Source organism: Hippoglossus hippoglossus, chromosome 1 (assembly GCF_009819705.1).
Source record: "Hippoglossus hippoglossus isolate fHipHip1 chromosome 1, fHipHip1.pri, whole genome shotgun sequence".
In the NCBI taxonomy this organism is placed as follows: Eukaryota; Metazoa; Chordata; class Actinopteri; order Pleuronectiformes; family Pleuronectidae; genus Hippoglossus; species Hippoglossus hippoglossus.
Window position 1 is genome coordinate 24,537,138 of NC_047151.1, and position 13,962 is coordinate 24,551,099.

Genomic DNA, 13,962 nt, shown 5'->3' on the forward strand with positions numbered 1-13,962 from the left:
CGCGGAGGTGCTCCTCGTGTGTAAATGTGTTGTTTTTGTATTTAATTATGTGCGTTTGCTGAGGGAGCGAGGGGGAAACCCACTGCAGGGATGTGTTTGGTATTTTTTGCAGCCGCTGCATGTGAGGGAGACGGGGACCTTTTATTTACTCTCTACTCAATGTGAGAGCTTCCGCTTTTCAAAAGAGCACAGGCCTGTTTCCAAGTCTCTGTGAAAACAGATGATTAATGTACCGCTCTCTAATCCACTGTCCGACAACAATATTCATGTGCGTCAACTCGGATTCGTCTCCCGCAGATGAGACGATGTAAAGTCCCACCTGTTTGAACGGCAGTGTAATTATCGCGGTTCTCCGCCGCAGGGTGCATGTAAAACAGCACTCAGGCGTTTCTCTTCATGCGGCTCGACTTCCTGTCGCAATATTTGAGTTTATGCATGAGTCCTCCGTGGGCCCTGTGCCCTGTGTGACCTAAAAACAGACGTGTTGTTTTAGTTTCTCTCCTTGACTCTTTGTTTTAGAATAATGACACCGTGAATATGTGAATATTTAAAGCATTTAACGTACATTATTAGATAAATAAATGATATAGAACGGCTCACAAGTGATGTACTTCTCTGTAGATGTGACACTGGAATAATGTGGACGTGAAGCTGAAAGATTTAGTCCGATGATATTTCAGTCATGTAGCATTACCCGACCAACCCTGTTATATATTACCACGTCAAAATGAATCAAACCACTTCTAATAAAACACAACACAAGGCATAGAAATGAGAAGTTTGCTCTGTTTGGGCGGCTGCTGTCCCTCTCGTGATTTGGTCTTAGCAGTAAACTTCCTTCGACACCCCGCCCCCACCCACCCCCCCACCCCCCCAGGGGGAACTCAGGCTATTATCGCCGTCTTAACACGCCGAATAACCTCTCCTCCTGAAAACTGTTTTGCTGGAGTGAGTGTGTTCTTAATCCCTGATCACTGTGTGTGATAGCGATTCATTTACTCCCCTCTCGCCGGCTTCACTTTAGCGAGTGTGTAAATGTTTCAGCGAAGGATCTGTTTGCGTATGCACGGTACCGGTGGTGAGTAAGAGAGCGAGGGCAGCCTCGTTTCACAGTGGCTTGTCTTTCAGGCGAATATCTGCGGAGAAATCAATGCAGAATGTTGATGGGAGAGATATGTGGCCTCTGACTCTTCCCCCTCCTACACACAAACAGACGTGTGTGTGTGTGTGTGCGTGTGCGTGTGTGTACAAACGCGCACACACACACACACTCAGGCATGCATGCACTCGCAGTGGGTGAAGACAGCATTGATTTGAAGTGGATACTCTTGCAGTGATTACAGAGTGCTTAACTTGTTATTTCAAATGTATCTGCTCTCGTGCACACACGCTCGCAAACACTCTTTAACAGATGCAAAACAAAAGCAAATAACAGCTTCCTGCTCTCTGTTTCCCCCCCCCCCCCCCCCATGTGTATCAGACACATGATGCATGTGTGGAACGAAGGGCGAGACTTATCGTTCACTCCAGATGGTTACCAGGCCAACCCCAAATTGGTTGTCATCGTCCTGAATAGTGAAAGGACGTGGGAGAAGGTAACAAATTGATACAATCTATTTGCAAAGAAGCAAGGAAATTAAAAAGTCAAAACACTTTAATTAAGATCGCTGCCCCCTGATTTGTGTGTGTTTGTGTGTGTGTGTGTGTGCAGATGGGCCGCTGGGAAAACGGGACCCTGTCGCTGATGTTCCCCGTTTGGCCGCGGTACAACTGCCACGGGGACGAGGACGCGGACGAAAACCACCTCTCCATCGTCACCCTGGAGGAGAAACCTTTCGTCATCGTGGACAACGTGGACATCCTCACCGGCACCTGCATGAGAAACTCGGTGCCCTGCCGCAAGCACGTCAAAGAGTAAGCACCCACACACCAGTACGCCCACGTTCAGCTTCCCACCCACCGCTCGTGAAATCAAGAGCCATTTGAAAACCGTATTTGTTTACGAGGAAGAAAAAAGCTCACGCTCCCTAAACCGGAGGTGTTGCAGATATTTGTTCTTAGAAAAATCTCTGCTGGACAGAGGTTGAGTTGTTTCTCTAACCTGGGCTGGAGTCTACAGGCGTTTCAGGACAATTAAACCCTGATTCAACCCCCGGGACAATCTGAGGAATCAGGCGTGGAACCTTTATCGGTTACAGATTAGTTCCTAAACCTCAGAGAGACCGAATATCTAACGGAGCTGCCGAGCCACGGTAAACATTGGTAGACTAACAGATATCCCACTTTAAGAAGAGAAAACCTTTTGTTGGCCGATCGTTTTTCTCTTCCGGACTCGTGTAGCCTTCTGCTTTTGTCTTTTAACATCAGAGCAAGTTGTCGCTGTTAACATCTGCTTCCCCATGAGGTCACATGGGAGACGTGAGGTCGTGCGTCTGGAGCAATAACATCCTGTGTGTGATGCAACATTATTTTCTCATCTTGCGTTCAGGATTCTGGAGATGAAATTCTCTCTGTGAGGTTTTTTAAAACTCCTGTCATCTCAGCCGAGTCTTGTTTCCTCTGTAATCTCAACTTTTACTGGTTGTTTTTTCTCCCAGTTGTGTTCTGTGCTGCATTCCAGCTTCTCGCCCTCTCAGGCCGCTCAATCTGTCTGAGAACATAATCGTCAATCAGCCGCTCTTTGCTTGTCCACTTTTGTTCTGCACAGATCTATACAGGGCCCACTCAGTTTTACTTTATATAATAATGACTCATCATCTGTTTGTCCCTGGATCCAATTCTATGTGGCTGTTACATCCGGTGTGTGTACACAGCAGCACTGGAACACTGCTCCGTGCTGAGCTCAGAGACTCCGTGGTCCATATGACAACTTGTTTAAAACTGTATTCTTGATCTTTACCGAGACAAATAACTCTTGTGTCGTGTGTGTTTATATCCTGAAAACATTACACGTCTAAATGTAACTAATTGCAGATTCGGCGCACATTCACATTACGAACTATTTAGTGTCCTTTGTCACAACAATAAAAACTTCTGTCGCTGTGTTTAACACATACTGGCAAAGTAGTTCTGTCCACATTAATAATGTATTCGCTCTGTGCTGGTGTCAGCTTGCTAATGTCAGTCTGTCGGTGAACTTGATGTTGTGTGTGTGTGGCGGCTGCGTGTGTCGCTCCATTGTGGTCATTTTCTCATTGTGTCATTAATTCGGTGCGATTTTGTGTTGCTTTAAATGAACTGAATGTGCTGCTTGTTTGCAGTTACTAATTAATATCACTGCTCATTGTTTCCCCCCCGAGGTTCCTGTTGTCCTTAAACAGTAACGTTCATATTATTCATCGGGATATTTCAATGTTGTTCGTTTCATTTATTAATTTTTTTATGTTTTAATTTGTGGAGTGTCACATATTATTTAAAATGTTTCTTTGTATGGGAGCAAAACAAGTCTGTAAGGATTTGAGTCTTGTACTCAACTTAACATCAATATAGAATATAAATAAACTGAAGACTTAATTTTTAAATAGAAATACCACTGAACTGAATTTAAATAATTTGATATTGAAAAACATTTAACTTGTGTTCTAAGTTATGAATGCAATTTCTGAATAATTAAAATATGTAAGTATTTCTTTTTTATTTAGATAAAATTGTCTGTCTGGTCGCCTGGTTTTTCAAAATGTAGATACGCGAGCGATATACAGACACAGAGATTTCTGGAAATAGATAAGTGAAGTGATCAGGTTTTGCATTTTCTCTCATCTGAACGTGTATGACTGACAAATATTAGAATTTGCATCTTAATCCCTGAGCCGCATTTAATTTCTAGATGCGTAATTAAATCTGAGCAACTAAAATAAAAGTATTCCCGGGATGATTAAACTTCTATCATTTCTTTATGGCCTTCTTTGTCCTCCATATGAGTGTGGCTGCCTCTGCCACATTTACAGTTTGCTCTATAAATGTGCAGCCACGTGTCAGACATGTAAAGAAACAAATAAAACCCCAGCCTGATGTCAAATTAAAAAATGTTTAACATGTGACAGTGGTCCATCTTTTCTCATCTCCCCTCTGGACGTCTGCCTCAGTCCAGCCTTGTGAATATTCTGTTGAGCCGATCACTGCAGCCGGCCTCGTCTTCAACCTCCCCCGAGTTCTCCTTTTGTTGCCCCCCCGTGCTCCTCACCTCATCTCCCTCCTGGCTGCCGGTGGCTGTTCACATCAAATTCTAAATTCTTGTCGCATCATTCAAGGCTCCTCCGGGACCCGCATGTCCATAACTACAGGCTATGGTCTCTCCGTATTCTCCAGCCTGTGCTCCGCTATAACCGTCCACTTAGCTCCCTGCTCCCTGCGGCGGCCACGTCGTCTCCTCACCCGGCCTTGACTCCTCTTTCTGCTGCTCCTCAATAGTGAAATGTCCTTCCCTCTCCAGGCGGGATGGAAGAATTAGTCCATTTCAATTCTACAGAGAGTTTCCATTTCCCCGTATCCTAATTCTGCACCTGCTACTTAAAAAACATCCCTCGTACCTTTTCACAAGGATTATTCTCCTCTTATTTTTAACATCTTTATCTCGTGTGATATCAGGAATCTGTGTTTATCTGTGATCTGTGCACTAAGTCGCTCCAGATGAAAGTATCAGCCGACGTTTAACAAATTCATGCCACTTTATCTTAATATTTTTTTAAGTCTATATAGTTTTTTTTTCCCACCTCACCACTCACAATATTACGCATAAACACTTTCTCCACTGCAGCAAAAGCAAGTGGGTTGAATTCAACCTTTGTTACAAACACACTGTTTCTAACTTCCACTGATTTAAATTCACGTCACAGTCAAACTTCATCATGTATTTAATCATTTTACTGCAGATTGACCGTTTCTATAGATTTATTAAGGTTAATTTCTAACTTTTTGGTTTAGATTATGGTCACATCATTGTTAAGTTTCAGATCAGAACCGTACTTTTCTACATTTATGATGTAGACTTCAAAAAAATCTTTTCCTACCGTAAGCTTTACAGGTTTCTGTTCCGTCTTAAAAAGGTCTCAAATTTAATAATTCGATTTTTAGGCCTTAAAGTCTTAAATATAAAGATTATTGCGTACTAGGTCTTGAATATCTCAGTTATGTTATAGGTCTTAATTATGTTAACATCCATTTAAAAGTTTCAGCAGCATACGTAGTTTATAATGTTGTTATTAATCATGATTCAGATTTTAGCACGCTGCAAAATTACTGTCCTACAATCAGGACTAATGAGGAACTGATATCTGATGAATTGATCTGAATACATTCGGCTCGGCTCTGGGTATTAATTCCGTTTCGAGGGTTATTCTCTATCCTGCTTCTCCAGCCCCTCTAGTGTAATTAATTCTGGGATATTCCTTCATATTTGTCGTACTTGACATACGTCTTAAATTTAATTCATCACGGCCTTAAAAAGTCCTCCATTTTAACTGCAGGGAACTTTTCCAAATCAACACATCAAACATGACTTTGGGATTTTCTCTGTTTGTAGAAAAGCTTAAAAGGAATTATCGTGGTGGTTGGAATCTGTGGCAGCCCTCTCAAGTGTGTAAACAACAGAAATATGTCTCAAATAGTCGGTGACAGGAAAAACTTTCTCAAAGAGTCTTCTCTTGAATTCTTTGACGTGTTGGGGTTTTGCTCCAATTATCTGTGATATATGGACGTCTCGATAAAAGACTCATGACAGGACGAGGCAGCTTCTTTCTTTCTTTCTCTTTCTCTCTCTGCTAATTTCTACGACTGAGCTCAGCCAGTCTAGAGTATGTTGAATATTAATCATCACTTCTGCAGGTTTATTTGTCACCGGCTCCGAACTGTGTCGGTGTTGTGCTTCTGATTGATCGCTGGCCTTTACACGGACCAGAAGCTCAACTGAAATCCATTATTTCTAAAGAATTCTACTCGTGACTGCCTGCGTTATTGGCGCATAGTCAATTAATGTCAATATCGCAGCTACGACGATGGGAAATTGTTGACATTTTTCAGGATAATCATTTGCTTTAAACAGGGGTGGATAGAATATTGACTTTTCTTCTAATCAATTCCACCAAATTAAAAGTTTCTCTGTCAGACGGACGTCGAAGAGAACGCCTCTCATCTACGTCATCACGACAACGCACAGTTTTAAACACGGACATTACACAACTGAATCACTGCACATTCAGGGTTCAACCTTTGACCCGACCCGAGAGTTTCTCAGCTGTTCTCGGGCCACGAGAGCTCGTCTCTTCTCGGCCTTCGTTTCCACATCCAATCATCCATGTGTGCAAACGTGGGTTCGTCCATAAGAGCTCCGTTTACTCAGTCTCTACTCCCACTGTCTTTTGTGTATGTGCCAAGACAAATGTATGACGTGAATCAAACAGAAGTACTGTACGGACACCTCAGGGAGTCTGTCCTGTGTGTGTGTGTGTGTGTTTCTGTGTGTTTGCGCTCTTGTACAGATATCTTTGTGAGGACCAGTTTGAGCCTACAACCAACGGAGTGAGGACATTTTGGCCGGTCCTCACTTTGTGACCCCCCCTTTAATGGACTATTTGGGGGTTTAGACTTTGTTTTAGGGTTAGAATTAGGTTTAGATTAAGGGATAGGGTTAGGCATTTAGTTTGGTGGGTTAGGGGCTATAGGGTAGGGGGCTAGGGAATGCATTATGTCATTAATCTCATTAAGATAGCTGTACAAACATGTGTGTGTGTCGGTGTGGGGGGGTGGGGTGTGTGTGTATGTGTATGTGTGTACATAGTAACATAAGGACACAGTGAAGGGCTCAGCTGGGAAGAGCTTATGCATACAGAATGTGTGCATAAGAACACCTGGGGCAGACACTATATATACTCACTTTCTCTTTTCCACACACACACACACACACACACACACACACACACACACACACACACACACACACACACGATGCTGTGCCACAGATACAGTTGACTGCTGTTAAAAGCTCTTTTTTAACGCTCTGATGTCTCAGTTCTTTGACGGTCGCGTCTCTGTGTTCCCCGCGTGTTGAATTCCCCCCCGTTCTGTATGAACTTTCCCTCGGAGTGCGAGTCAGCTGAAATGGCGAGTGAAGGGAAAAGGTCACAGAGCGACTGCTCCAATCAATATGTGCTACATCAAAGATGGCTGACACGGGGAGAGGAATTAGTTTTTATGGAAATGCTTTTGGAAATGTGCTGCTAGCGTTTAATAGATCACCGGGATTATTTGATTCTGGGATTCAATTTGGTTCACTGCTCCGGAGTCCTCGTGGACGTGCTGTCAGAAAAGTTTACTGAAGCATCCGTTTCCATCCTGTGCATCACGTCTGTGCGACCGCGGTGTGTGTGTGTGTGTGTGTGTGTGTGTGTGTGTGTGTGTGTGTGTGTGTGTGTGTGTGTGTGTGTGTGTGTGTGTGTGTGTGTGTGTGTGTGTGTGTGTGTGTGTGTGTGTGTGTGTGTAGGTTCGCTCTGAGGTTTGGAAAAGTGGCTCCTCGCAGACAGGAGGGGAGACACACCGCGAAGGAAGGGAGAAAAGGACAGAGTGTGGAACGAGGAGGGAGACGAGGGGAAGGACAGCTGATATTTTAATCATGCGGGTTGGTTGTTCTGCAGAGCCCGGGTCTATTTAAAGCCCAGCAGCATCTGCTCAGTACCCCTGTGTTTTCATCTGGTTTGGTTAGCTGGCACTGAGAGGAACACACACACACACACACACACACACACACACACACACACACACACACACACACACACACACACACACACACTGTACATGCTCTGTCTGCCCTTCAGCAGTATTTACGGTTACTCGGTACTGTTGTAATTCCAGTTTTACAGTTTGATGGAACCACCAGATGTGGAATGAGCAGGCGGGAGGAGTACAGTTACAATCTCGCTCCACACTTATACGCTTGTATAACACTGAAATGTCCTCTGTGATAAAAAAAAAAGAAGAAATATGATCTAATATTGTTTGTGCATGTGTGTGTGTGTGTGTGTGTGTGTGTTTCAGTAACAGCACGTTGGGCGGCGGCTCCTACATTAAGCAGTGCTGCAAGGGCTTCTGCATCGACATCCTGAAGAAGATAGCGAGGAACGTCAAGTTCACTTACGACCTCTACCTGGTCAACAACGGAAAGCACGGCAAGAAGATCAACAACGTGTGGAACGGCATGGTTGGAGAGGTACTGCCCCCCCAACTCCCCCCACCCCCCCGTCACTGTGTCTGCTGATGCTACACCTCATCAGTCCAACTTAAGTTAGACCACCCTCATGTCTGCTATAGATATAAAGTTACCACCAACTATCTATCTTCAATCCAACCTCTTATATAATAAACTAAGCCTGTTATCTAACCTCTAATTCAGTATACAGGGACGTCTATGTACTGTACAGTTTTCTCTGCGTCTGTATTCACGTCGTTGTCGCTGGATTGTGACGTACAGCAACAAAATCAACAGGTGGAAAATCCCACAATAGACTTTAAATGTTTATTTGACACTTAGTATTAATGCTTTTTGGTAATGGTCCGTGTTTAAATGTAGAAATAAACTTTGCAGCAGTTTGTGCTGTGATGCTCTGCAAGTATTTACATTTATAAGACCCCCCCTCTCTTATCGTCTCTCCGCCGCCAGCGCAATGCATGATGGTATATTTTGCTCGGTATGTGACCATTGGTTGTACTCTTTTCAGGATGCATTGTAGGAAACAATGAGGACACTATATAGGGTATAACAAACTTCACTGGACACCACCATCAAGAAAACCTACAGTATTTACCCCAAAGATTTCCTTTACATTACCAATAGTTTACAGTGGCACATCTTCTGTATCAGCCTGGCATCACCAGAACTATTTGACCTCTGCTCTCATTTCGTTTTTCGATTTCCAAGTGTGTGCATCAGTCATTTGTTCTTTTATAGAAAATACACTATCCACTTCCAACAGACCTCTCCACATCAGCAGCAGCAGCAGCAGCCATATTGGTTTGTGGGCGCTAAAGCATCTCCCGTGCTCCAGCGACACTTCCATTGTGTGCTCCAATCAAACCTGCCCCATTTTAGATAAATGGAAGTGTCCGACGAGTTCCGGGAAAGATGGAAATACGTCTGAATGCGAGAGAGAGAGAGAGAGAGAGAGACCAGACTCATCAGCGAGAGAGAAGAAACACGAGCTCAATGATTGCTTTCCAGAATAATGTGAATGCAATCAGTTGCAAAATGCCACCTCAGTATTTTTACTTTAACGCATCATCCCCTCTACAGTTTAACGCTGCATAAAATTATTATAAAAATAATAAAATTTTATGCTTAAGGCTGATGTTATTCCATATTTTTTATTGTCCACAAATGCCATAAACATGTCCTTTATCCTGTCTGAGACTCCCAGAGCTAAGGGTCACAAATACAGAGAGATGACAAATTAAAGGAAAACACAAAGGTGTTGGGTCGCCACGATCCACCAGCCTCAGTTCATCTTTCCTGTAAATCAGGGAGGAACGTCCTTCTTCCAGAAGACGTTCCTTTATTAGGTGTTTTGATGATGCTGCTGCTGCAGAGCGTCGTCAAACTCAACAGTTAAAAATCCTCCATAAACGCTCATGTTTAGGATCCGGTGACTACGAAGCCCAAACCATCATTTTCATTCTCATTAAACCGTTCAGTGACCCCTGGCGCCCTGTGAATAGGCCATTGTCATCCGGTTCTAGACTCATTTCTCAGATCACCCGACTGTAAACGATTACTTTTTTGAAAAGGCTCAATAATTTCCTCAAACTGCAGTAGGTTTTTTCTTTAATTTAAAGTAAAAGGTTACTTTATCAGAAGTGAATTTGTTGAAGAATATTTTTCAGCTATTGAATGAAAACTAAGTTTGTGTTCTTGTGCGTATTCAGGTGACCAGGACCATGTGTTTGGGTTTCATACGAAATAAAAGATTTTATTAGAAGATTAATTACCTCTGCCAAGGAGGTTCTGGTTTCATCCCAGTTCATTGGTTTGTTTGTGAACAGGATTACACACAAACTATGGAACAGATTTCCACAAAACTTAGTGGGAGGTTTGGGATAAGACAATTCAGGCTTGTATACACAGACAGAACTTCATAAAAATATACATTTATTGTTATCTTGGTCTTTTCATGAGATTTGTTGGCTTTAATAAACATGGAATTTGGACAGATGTCTCCTTTAAAGCTACAAACTGTGATCTAACCGTAAACCAGTGACAGGTCGATACAGGACTGGAAGGCGATAAACATCTGAAACACATTCACGGATCTTTAAATACATATTGTGATAATGTTCTCTGATGCTGCATAATGTTTGTTTATTTTGTCATCATTAAATCACTCATAAATTAGTATCTGTACTTTATAGGCTCATTAAAGTCTCTTATTGCGGCTTTAAAGTACAGTTTAGGAAACAGGAGCAGGAAACCTCGGCTTACTTGATCACTGCTGTTTATCTTTGCTGGAATTTATTTATTCAGTCTCAGATTAAATTAAAACCAAGAGGTGTCATTGCGAAAATCCTTAAAGATTGAAGCGGGAACGTAAAAAGGTTGATAATAGTACCTGACAACGTGGTGTTGGTGTTTATGGGACCCGACGGCTAGAGGCCATTAGACAATAAAATCTGAAAAAACATAATATTTTACCACGTAGTAAAGATGACAGCTTTATGAGTAGAATCTCTGTCTCTGTCTCTGTCTGTCAGAATACATTCACACACACACACACACAGAGACATGGTGGCACGACAAAAAAACGACAGCTGCATTTTTACTTTTCATCTGATACGGGTGGAAATGCCCTCAAACTACGGATGACATTCTGCGCTCATACCCTCACCCACTGTGTTGTTTCCCATCCAGTATAAAAAGCAGGGACATATCAAAGAGAGAGCTGGTGATGAGTCATGTGCTCAATGTGACTATTGTTCCCTCTGTCCTCCAGGTGGTGTACAAGAAGGCAGTGATGGCAGTGGGGTCGTTGACCATCAACGAGGAGAGGTCAGAGGCCATCGACTTCTCCGTGCCCTTCGTGGAGACTGGCATCAGTGTCATGGTGTCTCGTAGCAATGGGACCGTCTCCCCCTCCGCCTTCCTCGGTAAATCTTCTTATGTCTTCCTCCGCCGTAGACTGTGTGTAAATGGACGACGTGTCTCTACTTCCTCCCGCTATCCAGGAATGAAGCCAAAATATTGGGGATACAAACGCTGCCATCTGGCACCGAGGACATCATTTGGAGCCAGAGTCCATTATCTATATCCTGTATAGGGTCAGAGCTGGAGCGAATCCCAGCTGACAGGGGGCGACAGGTCACCAGTTCATCACAGGACCAACACACAGAGACAAAAACTCATTCACACTCACCTACAGTCAATTTAGAGTCTCCCAAACCTATACTGGTTATGACCTGTACTGCAGCCAGCCATCAGGGGGCAATCAGGACACTTTGGGTTCACTTTTGGGGAGCCGTCATGTCGTCCATCGTTATGCTCAGTCTGTGTTTGCACGATATGAATTCCCCTCTTCTTTATCTCAGCCAGTCCCCCAGCGAGCCGCACTACTAGGGGCAGCTTAATAAAAGGGAGGTCCTTACACGATGGGAGACCCAGTGTATAAAATGGAATATTTGACTCTTGACTCTTTGACAGTATTCGCTGGCCAAATTCCACTTGTACTCTGACTTTATCTGGGCCTCAACACCCTGAGCACATTAATATTTCTACCCGAGCAGAGGAAGTGGAGCGTGCCAGCTGTTTTTTGAAAAGTCAGCGCAGACAAAGCAGTCTTGATATTTGCCTCCTCTCCTCCCTCCTCCTCCTCTCCTCCTCTCCTCCTCTCCTCCCTTCTCCTCCAGTTGTTCAGATGACTACAAACAAAAGCGCTCCTCGGCGCTCGCCTAATGTCTTGTATTGTCACTGGAGCGATGCAGGGAGCGAGGGGATGTATTGGACCATGCGTGTGTTGGTCCCTGTGTGTCAAGCCATGTGTCAGTATGCATGTGTGCAAGAGGGGGGAAAAAAAGTGAGTGATACTGCACGAATATATTAGAGCATTTGTGTATAGAATCAAGGATGTGTGGAGAATGAATATGCTTTGGCTCTACGAATGTTAAGTATGTGTGTGCGTGTGTGTGACGTATGTGTGTGACGTTTGTGTGTGTGTGTGTGTGTGTGTGTGTTGAGCCTGGGCCAGGGTATCAGTGACGGTTCAGTATCTCTCACACTCATATTAGAGGCACCTCAGCGCACAATCGCTCAGGGTTGGCTAACCCTGGTAGTCACATACTTTCACTCACTCACACGCACACACACATATACACACAACACAACACACACACATACATATACACACAACACAACACACACACAACACGATTTGTCTGGGTTCAGTGTCTCTGATACTCATCCCGCTCTCTGAACTCCTGCCCTGATTCACACCAAACACATGCGGACTCGCACACGTGCACAGATCACACGCGAGCAGATCACACACACACATGCCCACAGCAGGGCACATCAGATCACTCAAATCGCTCTCCCTCTTTCCTCCTCTCCCCTCTTCCTCTCCCCTCTTCCTCAGCCCTCTCCCTCGCTCCAGGCTTCTCCCTCTCTCAGCCCTCATCCAAGGGAATAATGAGAAATATGGAAATGTGCTCCGTCAAACTCTCTGTGACTAACTCCCCCTCTCCTCCCTTCCTCCTCGCCCTCCTCCTCCTCTCTCACTCCATCTGTCTCCCTTTCTCTCCCTCTCCATGTCTCCTCCTCGCTTTATCTCCCCCCTCATCCCCGATCTCCCCCTTCTTCACCTCCCTTATTTCTGAGCCCCAGTCTGTCTTCCCCGTGCCTCACTTTTTATGCGTCTCCTGCTCCTCCACAGCGTCTCTCCGTCTCATGTACTCGATTTTAACTCCCCCTCCTCATCTCTTTCGTTCTCCCTCTTCCTCCTCTCAGAGCCCTTCAGCGCGTCGGTGTGGGTGATGATGTTTGTGATGCTGCTCATCGTCACAGCCATCGCCGTCTTCCTCTTTGAGTTTGTCAGTCCGCTGGGCTTCAACCGCAACTTGGCCCAGGGCAAAGGTAGGCTCCCACACACAGCTTCAGGAACATCACACCAATCGTTTCCCCCCCCCCAGTGCAAACAGCAGGAATCCAAATTTACCCAGGGGCGAAACAAGTGACCTGTTATTCCTCAGGCTTTAGACAGTTGGGTTAATGTTTCAGAGCATTAGCGGTTCTCTGTCCCACAGCGAGTTACCAGCGCTGTTATCCGAGGCATCGTCAGAATCAGAACCTGCAGCTTCCCCCGCCGGCAGAGAATTAAGATTATTGTTGTGTTCAGCCCAAATTCGGCCGAGCTTAAGGCCTGTCTGAGCGCAGATGAAATGTCTTTTGCTTGAATTTTTCCTCTCAGCCCTTTTGAGCACGGTTCAGTAAATCTGTGCAATGCGTTTAGTTTACTTTTTACCCTTTTCCGTCTCGCACTCTGACTGAACAACAAATGCCAACCGTGTAACTTTCTAACTGCATATTTCCTCGACAAATACTTTCACCTTTCAGGGGAACAGTGCATCTCTGACGGAACAGTTCCACATTCACATTATTCACTTTCTGCCAGAGCGCTTACATGAGGACATGGACACGACTCCCGTGTCTGCAGGTTAATATGAAGCTTAAGCCAGAGAGTGTGAGTGTAGTGTAGCATAAAGAGTGGAGGTGAGTGAGTAAAGTGGTGAGGCTACATGGAGCTGCTGTGCTTATGAACATCTGTGGACAGATACAAAGTAGAAAACTCAGCGCTCAAAGTTCCCACCTTCTGTGAGACACTGAAGTTAGCAGCTCCACTGATTTCATCTTTTTATTTTTGTACGATGCAGATCTTTCTACACATAAATCTAGATGAGAAACTTGAATAAAAAAGTGCATTTACAGCTTCACAC

General features: G+C 44.3%; 1 protein-coding gene across 5 annotated transcripts in view; it reads left to right on the forward strand.

The window, feature by feature from the left end:
* grin2ab (glutamate receptor, ionotropic, N-methyl D-aspartate 2A, b) overlaps positions 1-13,962 on the forward strand; it is a 120,145-nt gene that overhangs the window by 72,555 nt on the left and 33,628 nt on the right. For all 5 annotated transcript variants that reach the window (XM_034596736.1, XM_034596707.1, XM_034596724.1 and 2 more), the window contains exons 9-13: positions 1,481-1,595; positions 1,712-1,914; positions 8,029-8,200; positions 10,971-11,124; positions 12,977-13,102. In XM_034596736.1, the coding sequence (XP_034452627.1) occupies positions 1,481-1,595; positions 1,712-1,914; positions 8,029-8,200; positions 10,971-11,124; positions 12,977-13,102 (770 nt within the window). The remainder of the gene's footprint in view (positions 1-1,480; positions 1,596-1,711; positions 1,915-8,028; positions 8,201-10,970; positions 11,125-12,976; positions 13,103-13,962) is intronic.